The 15,480-nt window shown below is 53.3% G+C and overlaps 1 protein-coding gene across 2 annotated transcripts in view; it reads right to left on the bottom strand.

Annotated features, from left to right (window-relative positions):
* fap (fibroblast activation protein, alpha) overlaps positions 1 to 15,480 on the bottom strand; it is a 179,839-nt gene that overhangs the window by 14,370 nt on the left and 149,989 nt on the right. For both annotated transcript variants that reach the window (XM_072474275.1, XM_072474284.1), the window contains one exon: positions 14,069 to 14,133. In XM_072474275.1, the coding sequence (XP_072330376.1) occupies positions 14,069 to 14,133 (65 nt within the window). The remainder of the gene's footprint in view (positions 1 to 14,068; positions 14,134 to 15,480) is intronic.

Genomic DNA, 15,480 nt, shown 5'->3' with positions numbered 1-15,480 from the left:
ATTTTTCTTTTTTTTTTAAAATTAGTTTTTTTAGGCGGGATCAGGAAGTCGACCCGCGGACGTCTGGGAAGACCCTCACCAATAAATTCTGGTGGAGAGGAAACCCGAGACACTACACGTGTAGTGTCTCCCACCCGCCCTCCTCCTCTAACCTAATAATAAAACCCATTGGTCTGAGGTAAGTACCATATTATTATTATTTTTTATAAAAATTTAATTTAGTTGTTAGCCAGATCTTGGTAGAAAGTTAGAGGAATGGCAGGGAAGGGAGTGCAATGTTCCTCCTGCAGGATGTTTGAGGTGAGGGATGCAGTTAGTGTCCCTGCTGATTTTACCTGCAGGAAGTGCTGCCATCTCCAGCTCCTCCAAGACCGAGTTAGGGAACTGGAGCTGGAGTTGGAAGAACTTCGGATCATTCGGGAGGCAGAAGGGGTCATAGATAGCAGCTTCAGGGAATTAGTTACACCAAAGATTGGAGATAGGTGGGTAACTGTAAGAGGGACTGGGAAAAAACAGTCAGTGCAGGGATCCCCTGCGGTCGTTCCCCTGAGAAACAAGTATACCGCTTTGGATACTTGTGGGGGGGACGACTTACCAGGGGTAAGCCATGGGGTACGGGCCTCTGGCACGGAGTCTGTCCCTGTTGCTCAGAAGGGAAGGGGGGAGAGGAGCAGAGCATTAGTAATTGGGGACTCTATAGTCAGGGGCACAGATAGGAGATTTTGTGGGAGCGTGAGAGACTCACGTTTGGTATGTTGCCTCCCAGGTGCAAGGGTACGTGATGTCTCGGATCGTGTTTTCCGGGTCCTTAGGGGGGAGGGGGAGCAGCCCCAAGTCGTGGTCCACATTGGCACCAACGACATAGGTAGGAAAGGGGACAAGGATGTCAGGCAGGCTTTCAGGGAGCTAGGATGGAAGCTCAGAACTAGAACAAACAGAGTTGTTATCTCTGGGTTGTTGCCCGTGCCACGTGATAGTGAGATGAGGAATAGGGAGAGAGAGCATTTAAACACGTGGCTACAGGGATGGTGCAGGCGGGAGGGTTTCAGATTTTTGGATAACTGGGGCTCTTTCTGGGGAAGGTGGGACCTCTACAGACAGGATGGTCTACATCTGAACCTGAGGGGCACAAATATCCTGGGGGGGAGATTTGTTAGTGCTCTTTGGGGGGGTTTAAACTAATGCAGCAGGGGCATGGGAACCTGGATTGTAGTTTTAGGGTAAGGGAGAATGAGAGTATAGAGGTCAGGAGCACAGATTTGACGTCGCAGGAGGGGGCCAGCGTTCAGGTAGGTGGTTTGAAGTGTGTCTACTTCAATGCCAGGAGTATACGAAACAAGGTAGGGGAACTGGCAGCGTGGGTTGGTACCTGGGACTTCGATGTTGTGGCCATTTCGGAGACATGGATAGAGCAGGGACAGGAATGGATGTTGCAGGTTCCGGGGTTTAGGTGTTTTAGTAAGCTCAGAGAAGGAGGCAAAAGAGGGGGAGGTGTGGCGCTGCTAGTCAAGAGCAGTATTACGGTGGCGGAGAGGATGCTAGATGGGGACTCTTCTTCCGAGGTAGTATTGGCTGAAGTTAGAAACAGGAAAGGAGAGGTCACCCTGTTGGGAGTTTTTTATAGGCCTCCTAATAGTTCTAGGGATGTAGAGGAAAGGATGGCGAAGATGATTCTGGATATGAGCGAAAGTAACAGGGTAGTTATTATGGGAGACTTTAACTTTCCAAATATTGACTGGAAAATATATAGTTTGAGTACAATAGATGGGTCGTTTTTTGTACAGTGTGTGCAGGAGGGTTTCCTGAAACAATATGTTGACAGGCCAACAAGAGGCGAGGCCACGTTGGATTTGGTTTTGGGTAATGAACCAGGCCAGGTGTTGGATTTGGAGGTAGGAGAGCACTTTGGGGACAGTGACCACAATTCGGTGACGTTTACGTTAATGATGGAAAGGGATAAGTATACACCGCAGGGCAAGAGTTATAGCTGGGGGAAGGGCAATTATGATGCCATTAGACGTGACTTGGGGGGGATAAGGTGGAGAAGTAGGCTGCAAGTGTTGGGCACACTGGATAAGTGGGGCTTGTTCAAGGATCAGCTACTGCGTGTTCTTGATAAGTATGTACCGGTCAGACAGGGAGGAAGGCGTCGAGCGAGGGAACCGTGGTTTACCAAGGAAGTGGAATCTCTTGTTAAGAGGAAGAAGAAGGCCTATGTGAAGATGAAGTGTGAAGTTTCGGTTGGGGCGATGGATAGTTACAAGGTAGCGAGGAAGGATCTAAAGAGAGAGCTAAGACGAGCAAGGAGGGGACATGAGAAGTATTTGGCAGGAAGGATCAAGGAAAACCCAAAAGCTTTCTATAGGTATGTCAGGAATAAGCGAATGACTAGGGAAAGAGTAGGACCAGTCAAGGACAGGGATGGGAAATTGTGTGTGGAGTCTGAAGAGATAGGCGAGATACTAAATGAATATTTTTCGCCAGTATTCACTCAGGAAAAAGATAATGTTGTGGAGGAGAATGCTGAGCCCCAGGCTAATAGAATAGATGGCATTGAGGTACGTAGGGAAGAGGTGTTGGCAATTCTGGACAGGCTGAAAATAGATAAGTCCCCGGGACCTGATGGGATTTATCCTAGGATTCTATGGGAGGCCAGGGAAGAGATTGCTGGACCTTTGGCTTTGATTTTTATGTCATCATTGGCGACAGGAATAGTGCCAGAGGACTGGAGGACAGCAAATGTGGTCCCTTTGTTCAAAAAGGGGAGCAGAGACAACCCCGGCAACTATAGACCGGTGAGCCTCACGTCTGTAGTGGGTAAAGTCTTGGAGGGGATTATAAGGGACAAGATTTATAATCATCTAGATAGGAATAATATGATCAGGGATAGTCAGCATGGCTTTGTGAAGGGTAGGTCATGCCTCACAAACCTTATTGAGTTCTTTGAGAAGGTGACTGAACAGGTAGACGAGGGTAGAGCAGTTGATGTGGTGTATATGGATTTCAGCAAAGCGTTTGATAAGGTTCCCCACGGTAGGCTATTGCAAAAAATACGGAGGCTGGGGATTGAGGGTGATTTAGAGATGTGGATCAGAAATTGGCTAGCTGAAAGAAGACAGAGGGTGGTGGTTGATGGGAAATGTTCAGAATGGAGTACAGTCACAAGTGAAGTACCACAAGGATCTGTTCTGGGGCCGTTGCTGTTTGTCATTTTTATCAATGACCTAGAGGAAGGCGCAGAAGGGTGGGTGAGTAAATTTGCAGACGATACTAAAGTCGGTGGTGTTGTCGATAGTGTGGAAGGATGTAGCAGGTTACAGAGGGATATAGATAAGCTGCAGAGCTGGGCTGAGAGGTGGCAAATGGAGTTTAATGTAGAGAAGTGTGAGGTGATTCACTTTGGCAGGAATAACAGGAATGCGGAATATTTGGCTAATGGTAAAGTTCTTGAAAGTGTGGCTGAGCAGAGGGATCTAGGTGTCCATGTACATAGATCCCTGAAAGTTGCCACCCAGGTTGATAGGGTTGTGAAGAAGGCCTATGGAGTGTTGGCCTTTATTGGTAGAGGGATTGAGTTCCGGAGTCGGGAGGTCATGTTGCAGCTGTACAGAACTCTGGTCCGGCCGCATTTGGAGTATTGCGTACAGTTCTGGTCACCGCATTATAGGAAGGACGTGGAGGCTTTGGAGCGGGTGCAGAGGAGATTTACCAGGATGTTGCCTGGTATGGAGGGAAAATCTTATGACGAAAGGCTGATGGACTTGAGGTTGTTTTCGTTGGAGAGAAGCAGGTTAAGAGGAGACTTAATAGAGGCATACAAAATGATCAGGGGGTTGGATAGGGTGGACAGTGAGAGCCTTCTCCCGCGGATGGATATGGCTGGCACGAGGGGACATAACTTTAAACTGAGGGGTAATAGATATAGGACAGAGGTCAGAGGTAGGTTCTTTACGCAAAGAGTAGTGAGGCCGTGGAATGCCCTACCTGCTACAGTAGTGAACTCGCCAACATTGAGGGCATTTAAAAGTTTATTGGATAAACATATGGATGATAATTGCATAGTGTAGGTTAGATGGCTTTTGTTTCGGTGCAACATCGTGGGCCGAAGGGCCTGTACTGCGCTGTATTGTTCTATGTTCTATGCTGTCTCCGCTGAGAGGTTTGGAATAAATTTACCAATACAATTAATCATGCCTAATACGCTTAGCACTCCCTTTTTGTCTGCTGGTTGAGGCATATTCATAATGGCTTATATTTTCATGTCATCAGGCTTTGTTCCTTGAGCAGACAACCTGGGCGAAATTCTCCGTTATCGGCGGAAAGTCCGCCGATCGGCGCAAAAAACGGCGCAAATCCGACTTGCGTCACGTCGGAAAAATGGGTCGATAGTCTCCGGCCCGAAATGGGCTAGCAGCGACGTAACGGGATCCGCGCTTGCGCAGTGGTTCACGCCGTGCAGCGTCATACGCGCCGCACGGCGTGACGGCTCATAAGGTCGCGCTGCTCCCCCCCACCTGACCGGAACACCCGACCGCAACACCCGACTGGATGGCTGGCCGCCGCTCAGCCCCGAGGTTCGAGTCACGCGATGTGGAGGCGCTCCTGGACGCGGTGGAGCAGAGGAGGGACGCCCTGTATCCCGGGCACGGCCGCAGAGTTGCCCCACGCCACAGCCGGCGTCTGTGGAGGGAAGTGGCAGAGGCTGTCACCGCTGTGGCTCTGACACCACGGACAGGCACCCAGTGCCACAAGAAGGTGAACGACCTCGTCAGAGCAGGCAGGGTGAGCCTCCCCCATATCCCCCCCTTCCCCATATCCCCCCCTCCCCCATATCCCCCCCCTCCCCCATATCCCCAAGTGAATCCAGCCCGAACCTTAACCTCTGCAATGCACGCGCAACCGATGGCGTGCATTCATATACCTGCCTAACAGTGTTGCCTTTTACCCCTGCCACCCCCCCCCCCCCCCCCCACAGGAGAAGCACGCACACAACAATAGGGAGCATGTGAGGACTGGAGGAGGCCCCGCTGATGAGAGGTCACTGACCGAACACCAGGAAAGGGCCCTGGAACTGGGTGGCGGACCTGAGGACCGGGCGGTTGCTGATGCAGAGGTCGGGGGCGTAGTAGCAAGTGAGCCACCGACAGCCCGTCCCCATATCCCCCCTCCCCTATATCCCCCTCCCCCGTATCACCTGATCACTGCCTGATGTCTAACCATACATGCTTCATTGTGTATCGCAGGACCAAACGTCCAGGCACCCATCCCCGCAGATGCAGACCGCCCGCAGGATGCCCCTCGGAGGCCACGGGAGACAGAGAGACCCGGACCCTCCGGCATGCGACGCCCGCAGGATGCCCCTCGGAGGTCACGGGAGACGGAGAGACCTGGAGCAACAGGGAGACGACACCCCCGTCACGTGCGGGAGCGACCACCCAGCAATGAGGGGGGCAGCCACAGGCCCCCGTCACATCCGAGCCAGGACACCACTACCCAGGACACCACTACCCAGGACACCACTACCCAGGACACCACTACCCAGGACACCACTACCCGGGACACCACTACCCGGGACAGCAGTACCCGGGACAGCACTACCCAGGAAGACAAAATACCGGACTGTGACTCAGAGTGGATGGGTGGAGACGAACCCCCACCCCAAAGTGCCATGGACTCAGAGTGGGACGAAGAGCACGACACAACGCCACTGCTGTCACCAACACCCTCCACCATCACAGAAACACTCACCTCGGTTGGGCACTTTAGTTATGAGGCGTCTGGTACACTCACTGGTGCGCACAACACAGCCGTCCTGGTACAGCAGGTGGAGGTAGGAGCAGCAGAGGGGCCGGGTGGTCAGAGGGCAGCCCAGCCCAAGCGAACATCTGCCGCCGGATGGATCCCGGGTTCCTGGAGTTACCACACCCACACATAGATCCGATGCAACCACCGACCCGGAGACAAGCGAAGAGGGTGACGGGCGGCTTGCGGCGGCTGCGGTCGCAGGTGGAGGAGTCCACCCACGTCCAGGAGCTGGGAGTGGTGCCGGTCATGCGTGCCACCCAGCCCGACACTGCACGGGTGGCGTCCGCGGTGGAGGCAATGGGTGCGACGGTGTCAGACATGGGGAACGGTTTGCGAGGCCTGGGGCTTTCCGTGCAGGCGGCGTCTGTGGCCCAGGAATTGGCTGCCCTCTCACAGGAGGCCATGAGCCAGTGCCAGTGCCAGATGGCAGAGGCGCTCAACGCCATAGCCCAGTCTCAGCAGGCCATGGCCCAGTCTCTGCAGGCCATGGCCCAGTCTCAGCAGGCCATGGCCCAGTCTCTGCAGGCCATCGGTGAGGGCATCGGCGCCAGTGGCCATGTGCGAGCCGGCGTCGCACTGTCACAGACAGGGTTTGCCAACCCCCTGGGCTCCATGGCTGCAAACCTGCAGACCCCTGTCGATACCAGCACGGGCCTCCAGGACTGGCAGCGCCAGATGTCGGGAGGGCGTCGGATGGCCAGTCCGTTCGCATCCCCCACCCATGTAGAGGCCTGGGGGCCATCGGGCACCCCGAGGGAGGAGGAGGTGGTGTGGTCCGTCCCGGCTCCCTCTGTAGGGGAGGTCCCGGTACACCGCGACACCTCGGACTCCCCCCCTTCCGTCCCAGGTGCATCGGGTGGGCAACGGGCAGGACAGGCTGGCAGCTCGCCATCCCAGTCGCCCGGGCCGCAGCCTGGCCCATCTAGGCCAGGACGCCCCAGGAAACGGCCGCCAAAGGGATCCAGTGTCAGAGGGCAGGAATCACAGGTGTCCACCTCCAGTTCTGCTGTACTTATGTCATCATTGGCTACAGGAATAGTGCCAGAGGACTGGAGGACAGCAAATGTGGTCCCTTTGTTCAAAAAGGGGAGCAGAGACAACCCCGGCAACTATAGACCGGTGAGCCTCACGTCTGTAGTGGGTAAAGTCTTGGAGGGGATTATAAGAGACAAGATTTATAATCATCTAGATAGGAATAATATGATCAGGGATAGTCAGCATGGCTTTGTGAAGGGTAGGTCATGCCTCACAAACCTTATTGAGCTCTTTGAGAAGGTGACTGAACAGGTAGACGAGGGTAGAGCAGTTGAAGTGGTGTATATGGATTTCAGCAAAGCGTTTGATAAGGTTCCCCACGGTAGGCTATTGCAAAAAATACGGAGGCTGGGGATTGAGGGTGATTTAGAGATGTGGATCAGAAATTGGCTAGCTGAAAGAAGGCAGAGGGTGGTGGTTGATGGGAAATGTTCAGAATGGAGTACAGTCACAAGTGGAGTACCACCAGGATCTGTTCTGGGGCCGTTGCTGTTTGTCATTTTTATCAATGACCTAGAGGAAGGCGCAGAAGGGTGGGTGAGTAAATTTGCAGACGATACTAAAGTCGGTGGTGTTGTCGATAGTGTGGAAGGATGTAGCAGGTTACAGAGGGATATAGATAAGCTGCAGAGCTGGGCTGAGAGGTGGCAAATGGAGTTTAATGTAGAGAAGTGTGAGGTGATTCACTTTGGAAGGAATAACAGGAATGCGGAATATTTGGCTAATGGTAAAGTTCTTGAAAGTGTGGATGAGCAGAGGGATCTAGGTGTCCATGTGCATAGATCCCTGAAAGTTGCCACCCAGGTTGATAGGGTTGTGAAGAAGGCCTATGGAGTGTTGGCCTTTATTGGTAGAGGGATTGAGTTCCGGAGTCAGGAGGTCATGTTGCAGCTGTACAAAACTCTGATACGGCCGCATTTGGAGTATTGCGTACAGTTCTGGTCACCGCATTATAGGAAGGACGTGGAGGCTTTGGAGCGGGTGCAGAGGAGATTTACCAGGATGTTGCCTGGTATGGAGGGAAAATCTTATGACGAAAGGCTGATGGACTTGAGGTTGTTTTCGTTGGAGAGAAGCAGGTTAAGAGGAGACTTAATAGAGGCATACAAAATGATCAGGGGGTTGGATAGGGTGGACAGTGAGAGCCTTCTCCCGCGGATGGATATGGCTGGCACGAGGGGACATAACTTTAAACTGAGGGGTAATAGATATAGGACAGAGGTCAGAGGTAGGTTCTTTACGCAAAGAGTAGTGAGGCCGTGGAATGCCCTACCTGCTACAGTAGTGAACTCGCCAACATTGAGGGCATTTAAAAGTTTATTGGATAAACATATGGATGATAATGGCATAGTGTAGGTTAGATGGCTTTTGTTTCGGTGCAACATCGTGGGCCGAAGGGCCTGTACTGCGCTGTATTGTTCTATGTTCTATGTACCGTCTGGGGGACCACATAGACGTAGTCAAAGGGCCCGTAAGGCCAAACAATTAGACACTGAGTAAGTTGGCACGGTTGCAGGGCACAGATGAGTTTTAGGGGCTAGGGCACGTGCATGAACTCCTTTGGTTATTAAAGTCAATGTGACACCTACAGAAGCTGCCTTTGTGCTCTGTCCAAAGTGTGCGGGGGTGTCATGTACGTTGAGCGCAAGTGTGTGTGTGAGGGGTGGTCTTACTTCAGCCCCAGGTGAGTCTGCCCCCTTCCCCCTGGGCCGCCATCAACATCCCCCGGGCAGAGGACGGGACCGTGCGCTGCAGTGTCACAGCCGCATGCAGGGATGGTCCGGGTGGATGGTGGTACTGTGGCCATGGGTCAGACATAGTCCAATGATGTAGAGCCAGGAGCTCACCGCAGGGCGGGTTGTCATCATCCTCCATGGCCTGCGATAGACACGCATCCACCCGCAACTGTGTGAGTCCAGCCCGTTGTGCCGCAGGTGGATCGGCAATGGGGGGGGGGGGGGGGGTGGTGTGCATGTGGGTGGGGTGGGTGGGGTTGGGGAGGGGGGTGAGGGTGCTGGGTGGGTGGATGGGTGGGGGGTGTGGGTGGTCGGCTGTTGCCATGGTGTGCGGTCTGTGGCCATACTACCCGATTCCCACGCCCATCTAGTCAGTGAAGCGGGCGTCTATCAGTCTGTCCCGTGCCCGCTGGGCCAGCCAGTAATGGTGGACAGCCACCCGCCTGTGTCTACCCCGTCTGCCCTGACCATTACCCCGATCCCCCTCATCTGGGAGGACTGCGCCTCTTCCTGCTGCTCCTCCACTCCGCCCTCCTCTGCCTGCGGCATATCGCCCCTCTGTTGGGCTATGTTGTGCAGGACGCAGCACACCACAATGATGCGGCCGACCCTATCTGACCGATACTGGAGGGCGCCCCCAGAGAGGTCCAGGCACCTGAAACGCATCTTCAGCACGCCAAAGCACCTCTCTATCACTCCCCTTGTCGCTACATGAACATCATTGTAGCGGTTCTCCGTCTCATTGCGTGGCCTCCGTATAGGCGTCATCAGCCACGATCGCAATGGGTAGCCCCTGTCGCCCAGCAACCAGCCCCTCAGCCGGGGATGGCGTCCCTCGTACATGCCGGGGATGGATGACCGCGACAACACGAATGAGTCGTGTACACTGCCTGGGTAACGGGCGCAGACATGCAGGATCATCATGCGGTGGTCGCAGACCACCTGTACGTTCATCGAATAGGTCCCCTTCCTATTAGTGAACACAGCCCTGTTATCTGCAGGTGGCTGCACGGCGACGTGCATCCCATCGATCGCGCCCTGGACCATGGGGAACCCGGCCACGGCAGAGAAGCCCACGGCCCGGGCATCTTGGCTGGCCCGGTCCACGGGGAAGCGGATGTAGCGGTGCGCCATGGCATATAGGGCATCTGTCACTGCCCGGATGCACCGGTGCACCGATGTCTGTGATATGCCGGACAGGTCCCCACTCGGTGCCTGGAATGACCCCGTTGCATAAAAGTTCAGGGCCACCGTAACCTTGACGGACACGGGGAGAGGGTGTCCCCCGCCAGTGCCACGCGGTGACAGGTGTGCCAGCAGGTGGCAGATGTGTGCCACGGTTTCCCGGCTCATCCGGAGTCTCCTCCTGCATTCCCGGTCCGTGAGGTCCTGGTATGACTGCCTGAGCCGGTACACACGGGGCGCCCTCGGGTGCCTCCGTTGCCGTGGGGCCACAACGTCCTCCTCCCCTTCCTCGTCCTGTCGGTCGGGTGTCCCTCCAGCCTGGGCGGCTGCCGCCTGCCCCTCTGCGGCAGCCTGCGCCGCCTCTCTGGCACGCTCCTCCTCCTCCTCCTCCTCCTCATCCAGGGCAACATAGACATTAGCGGCTGCCGCCACGGCGGCCAACATCGCTGGATGATCTGAAAACATGACGGCTTGGTGGGGGGGGGGGGAACGACGACACGTCATCATTGCCCATATCCCCTCCTCCCCCCAGCCAGGTGGCATGGACCACATGGGTCCAACTGTTGGAGGCTGGCACCTGGCCAGGTGGACCAACTCACTTGCCCTCCCATCCCCCTCCCCAGCAGGGACCCCCCCCCCCCCCAACCTCCACCCCGGCACGGACACCCCCATCCCCCTCCCCGGCACGGACCCCCCCCCAACATCCACCCCGGCACGGACACCCCCAACCTCCACCCCGGCACGGACACCCCCATCCCCCTCCCCGGCATTGACCCCCCCCCAACCTCCACCCCGGCACGGACACCACCATCCCCCTCCCCGGCACGGACCCCCCCCAACCTCCACCCCGGCACGGACACCCCCAACCTCCACCCCGGCACAGACACCCCCATCCCCCTCCCCGGCATGGACCCCCCCCCCAACCTCCACCCCGGCACGGACCCCCCCCAACCTCCACCCCGGCACGGACCCCCCCCCCCCATCCCCCTCCCCGGCACGGACCCCCCCACCAACCTCCACCCCGGCACGGACCCCCCCATCCCCCTCCCCGGCACGGACCCCCCCCCAACATCCACCCCGGCACGGACCCCCCCATCCCCCTCCCCGGCACGGACCCCCCATCCCCCTCCCCGGCATGGACCCCCCCCCCAACCTCCACCCCGGCACGGACCCCCCCATCCCCCTCCCCGGCACGGGCCCCCCCCCCATCCCCCTCCCCGGCACGGACCCCCCCATCCCCCTCCCCGGCACGGACCCCCCCATCCCCCTCCCCGGCACGGACCCCCCCCCCAACCTCCACCCCGGCACGGACCCCCCCATCCCCCTCCCCGGCACGGACCCCCTCCCGGCACTCCCCCGGCGCCCAGCCTATTCTAACCACCCCCCCCCCCCCCCCCCCCCCGCCGCACACACACACACACACAAGCCGAGACACACCTCTCCTCACGCATTCAGACTGCGGCCACGTCATCGCCTGCCCAGAGCCAACCCCCCAGGCCGTCACTCACCTCCACGCTGGTCGGCGTGACCCTGGAGCACAGGGTCACGCCGATAAAAAGGAGGTTTAATTTACGTCGACGTGAACGGTCATCACGTCGACGGGACTTCGGCCCATCCGGAAGGGAGAATATCGGCAGGCCGAAAATCGGCTGCCTTGCGCAGACCCGTGACATTCTCCGCGGCAGCGGCGACATTAACGCCCCGCCGACTTTTCTCCCTTCGGAGACTTCGGCAACCGGCGGGGGCGGGATTCACGGCGGCCAACGGCCATTCTCCGACCCTCTGGGGGGGTCGGAGAATGACGCCACCTGTCTCCTAGGAACATTATTCTTTTTCACACCAAATTGACATTTGGCCTTGTTAAGACGTAGTTCATTTTTCTTGACATTCTGCAATACTCTTATCATCCTTTCATTATGTTCCTCTTCTGTGGAATCCCAAATGATGATGTTATTGACATATATTCAAACACCATGAGTGCCTTCAACTATGTGTTCCATTGCTCTCTGGAACATTTCTGACACTGAGATTATGCCAAAGGGAATACGAAAAAAGCAAAGTCTACCAAACGGAGTATTGAACATACAATACTTGGTACTTTCTTCATCTAACTTGAATGCCTGCGAAGCATCAAGTTTGCTGAAATATGTTGCACCAGACATCTCACTTGTGATCTCCTTTTGCTTCGGTATCGGATCGTGTTCCCTTTTTATATTTGCATTTAGGTCTTTAGGATCTATGCATATCCTGAGATCATTACTTCGTTTTTTAAACACACACCATCGAATTGACCCAATCTGTTGGCTCTTCGATTTGTTTGATCACACCAAAATGTATCATTCTGTCTAATTCAACTTTTAGACGGTCACATAATGCTGCTGGAAATCTTCTCCAAGCATATATCACCGGTTGAGCATTATTTTTGAGTTGAATCTTGTAGGTGAAATGCAAAACACCAAAACCCTGGAAAATGTCTGGAAAAGGCTGCACAATGGACTCCACCGATCCGCTGTGTACACTCGGTGCACAGTCAGTGCTATACACTCTTTTTACCAGTTCCAGTGCTTCACACGCTGCAACACCTAGCGTGGTGATATGCCTATGGGCTATATGATAAATGGATGGTGTGCAACCTCCAACCAGCAGGTGCCGGTGCAGGCATACCATGCAGTCTCTAGACCAAGATTATGTGACCAGTGACTCCCAGAGAAGGGGAGACACATCTGGCCATCTTCAGAAGAAGATTGAGAGGGCAATAAGACAGACAAGTGAATGGTCAGTCCTAGGTATAGATTCCAGAGGAGTAATAAGCAGACTCCATGATAACGTGCTCTGTAACAGATTGCTATCTTACCACACGATACTTAATAAAAGATTCTGGTTTGGACAAGTCAAACAATTCTGGTCACCACACTACCAGAAGGATGTGGAGGCTTTGCAGAGTTTGATGAATGATATCTGTATACATATGTACCTTTAATGCATAGGCCCCTTTAAGACCGGGTTTGGAACCCAGGGGGACTCTGCCTCCGGCTCCGCCCCCAGGAAGCTGTATATAAGGTTACGTTCAGTAGGCAGTGTGCAGTGAGCACACTTCTCGGCAGCTGTCTGGTTTTCTGGTTATTAAATTGAGATACCCTCAATTACGACTCGGGAGAGGAGTTCTTTAATACAAAGGCTTTAATAACCAGAAAACCAGACAGCTGCCGAGAAGCGTGCTCACTGCATGCTGCCTACTGAACGTAACCTTATATACAGCTTCCTGGGGGCGGAGCTGGAGGCGGAGTCCCCCAGGGTTCCAAACCCGGTCTTAAAGGGGCTTATGCATATCACTACAGATTATGTTTTTTTATATAAGAGATGAACCACTTGAGGAGTTTTAAAAGCTTTCAATGGGCTTCTTGATGGGAAGCTTTTTTTCTATCAAGTGTGAATGAGTGAGAGCTGTATTAGATTGTTAGAAGCTTCTTTTTTCCCATCTCCAAATGGCTCCTCGGGTCTGCCCGTGGGGGATACAGGAAAACAAAAGAGATGAAGTCTCAGAGAACCAAGGCAGGCTTTCTAACCACCCTGCCTTGACATTTGCCTGCCCCATGGCCGTTAAGGATCTGCTTCTGGGGCCCCCACTTAATCCTACCTCTGCCTCCCTGGAGTGAAAATTGGGTCAAATGAGGCACATTAAACTGAGGCCGATCTGCCGAGTCGGGAAATTCCCCACTTTGATCTGCTGGACTCAGTAGCTCATACCCATGACAGTCTAAGATGGGCTGAATGGACTGAATGGCTGAATGAACTATTTTTGTTCATAGTTTTAAAAGTCCAGTGTAAAATTTAGAGACTGCTTCAACTTAATGCAAAATCCGTATTTGTAGGAAGATTAAATTGGATTGCATAAATGCTCTGAAGTGCAGTGGAGGTAACTTGCAGTTATTTTGGAAAGTGGGTAAATGAATAGATAATATGACCTTGGGTTATGTGGATTCACTACCACGTCCAATATATTTCCTTACGTAAGCACAATTTTAAAATAAATATTGAACCAGATAAACAAATTGAAATAAAATTGCTGGTTTGGGAGAAAAATGGTTCTGAAAACAATAGTTCAGGCAATAATGTCAGGAAAGGCATAATAAATGTCTGTGTTGGGCTTGTGAGTTGTTTTTCCATTACACCCTTATTTACAATTAAATTCTTACCGTGAGAAACAACATTGGGGCAATTTTAACCCGCCTGCTGGGAATTAAATCAAAAAACCAGGTTAGAAATCATCATCAATATGTTTGAAACTTCAATTCAGTGTGGCTTACCTTGTAGAACTGAAGATTGTCTTTTTCATTTGGGTAGCCCATGTAACGTTCTGTGTACATACTATCTGTAATGTTCAAGATAGAGTGAATTTTTATTCAGATAATCTGTAAGAAATATATTCAATCAAATTTATGAAAACAATTAATCTCTGTTTTATGATATGTGATCTAAACAAACTATTTCTGTTTTTATGATGAGCAGTTGTATGTTATATGTTGTGTATCTCCTGCATCTTTATTCATTTACTACAATAGCACTTAATTACTTTTCTGACAACAGGGCCGAGATTCTCCGTTCTGGAGCCTTAGTGCTCCGACAGCGGAGAATCGGGACTGGTCTCCACTGATGCTGGGAGCAAGGCCCGAGGTGCAAATCTTTCTTTTTAACCATGCAAATATGGTAGAGAGCGCACCAGAATTTATTGGACTCCCGATAGTGGGCTACTATTTTGGACGGGTGGCCCGATCCCAAGATCAGCGGCAAGCTCACTCCTCCCCAGAATGCTAATCCTGCCGTCTTCACTCCCTCCCCCACCGCTGACAATGAGGGGCATCCCTCCCCTCCACCACGGGAATAATGGGCCCACGTCCCCACAGCATTCACACATGAGGGTGACCTGAAACCCCTGTCACACCTCCCCATTGAACCCCCCCCCAGGTCTCCCATTAGAGACTCCCATCAGTCACTTCCATCAGTCACACCTGCCTGAAAATTGAAGAACAGTCCGGGCAGTATAGTGAAAAATCACTGCATTTTCATTTACCCTTTCCTAACATCTGCTGCTTCAGTCACAATTCTTTAAAGCAGCAGCTGTTACAAGTGTCAGAGGCTTCCCCGCAAGCCCAGAACATTTGAAAGGGCTTCAGGTTCGCTGACATCTTTTGAAATTTCACTGAGAAAAGCTTTTCACTAGACTGTAAATTGACAGTTTTATGGATCAGGTCCAACTTTGAGGATTGTTTATTGATCTTTCCCTTCACACTTTAAAGCATCTCAAGTATTCTGCTTTGATGCTAACCACAATGTTTATAGACACACCTGCTATGAATGACAGCAGGTGCAGCATGTCACGGGCAACATGGTAGCATTGTGGATAGCACAATTGCTTCACAGCTCCAGGGTCCCAGGTTCGATTCCGACTTGGGTCACTGTCTGTGCAGAGTCTGCACATCCTCCCCATATGTGCAGGGGTTTCCTCCGGGTGCTCCGGTTTCTTCCCACAGTCCAAAAGATGTGCAGGTTAGGTGGATTGGCCATGATAAATTGCCCTTAGTGTCCAAAATTGCCCTTAGTGTTGGGTGGGGTTACTGGGTTATGGGGATAGGGTGGAGATGTTGACCTTGGGTAGGGTGCTCTTTCCAAGAGCCGGTGCAGACTCGATGGGCCGAATGGCCTCCTTCTGCACTGTAAA

This window comes from Scyliorhinus torazame, chromosome 2 (assembly GCF_047496885.1).
Source record: "Scyliorhinus torazame isolate Kashiwa2021f chromosome 2, sScyTor2.1, whole genome shotgun sequence".
Lineage (NCBI taxonomy): Eukaryota > Metazoa > Chordata > Chondrichthyes > Carcharhiniformes > Scyliorhinidae > Scyliorhinus > Scyliorhinus torazame.
This window is presented reverse-complemented; position numbering and strand designations above follow the sequence as displayed.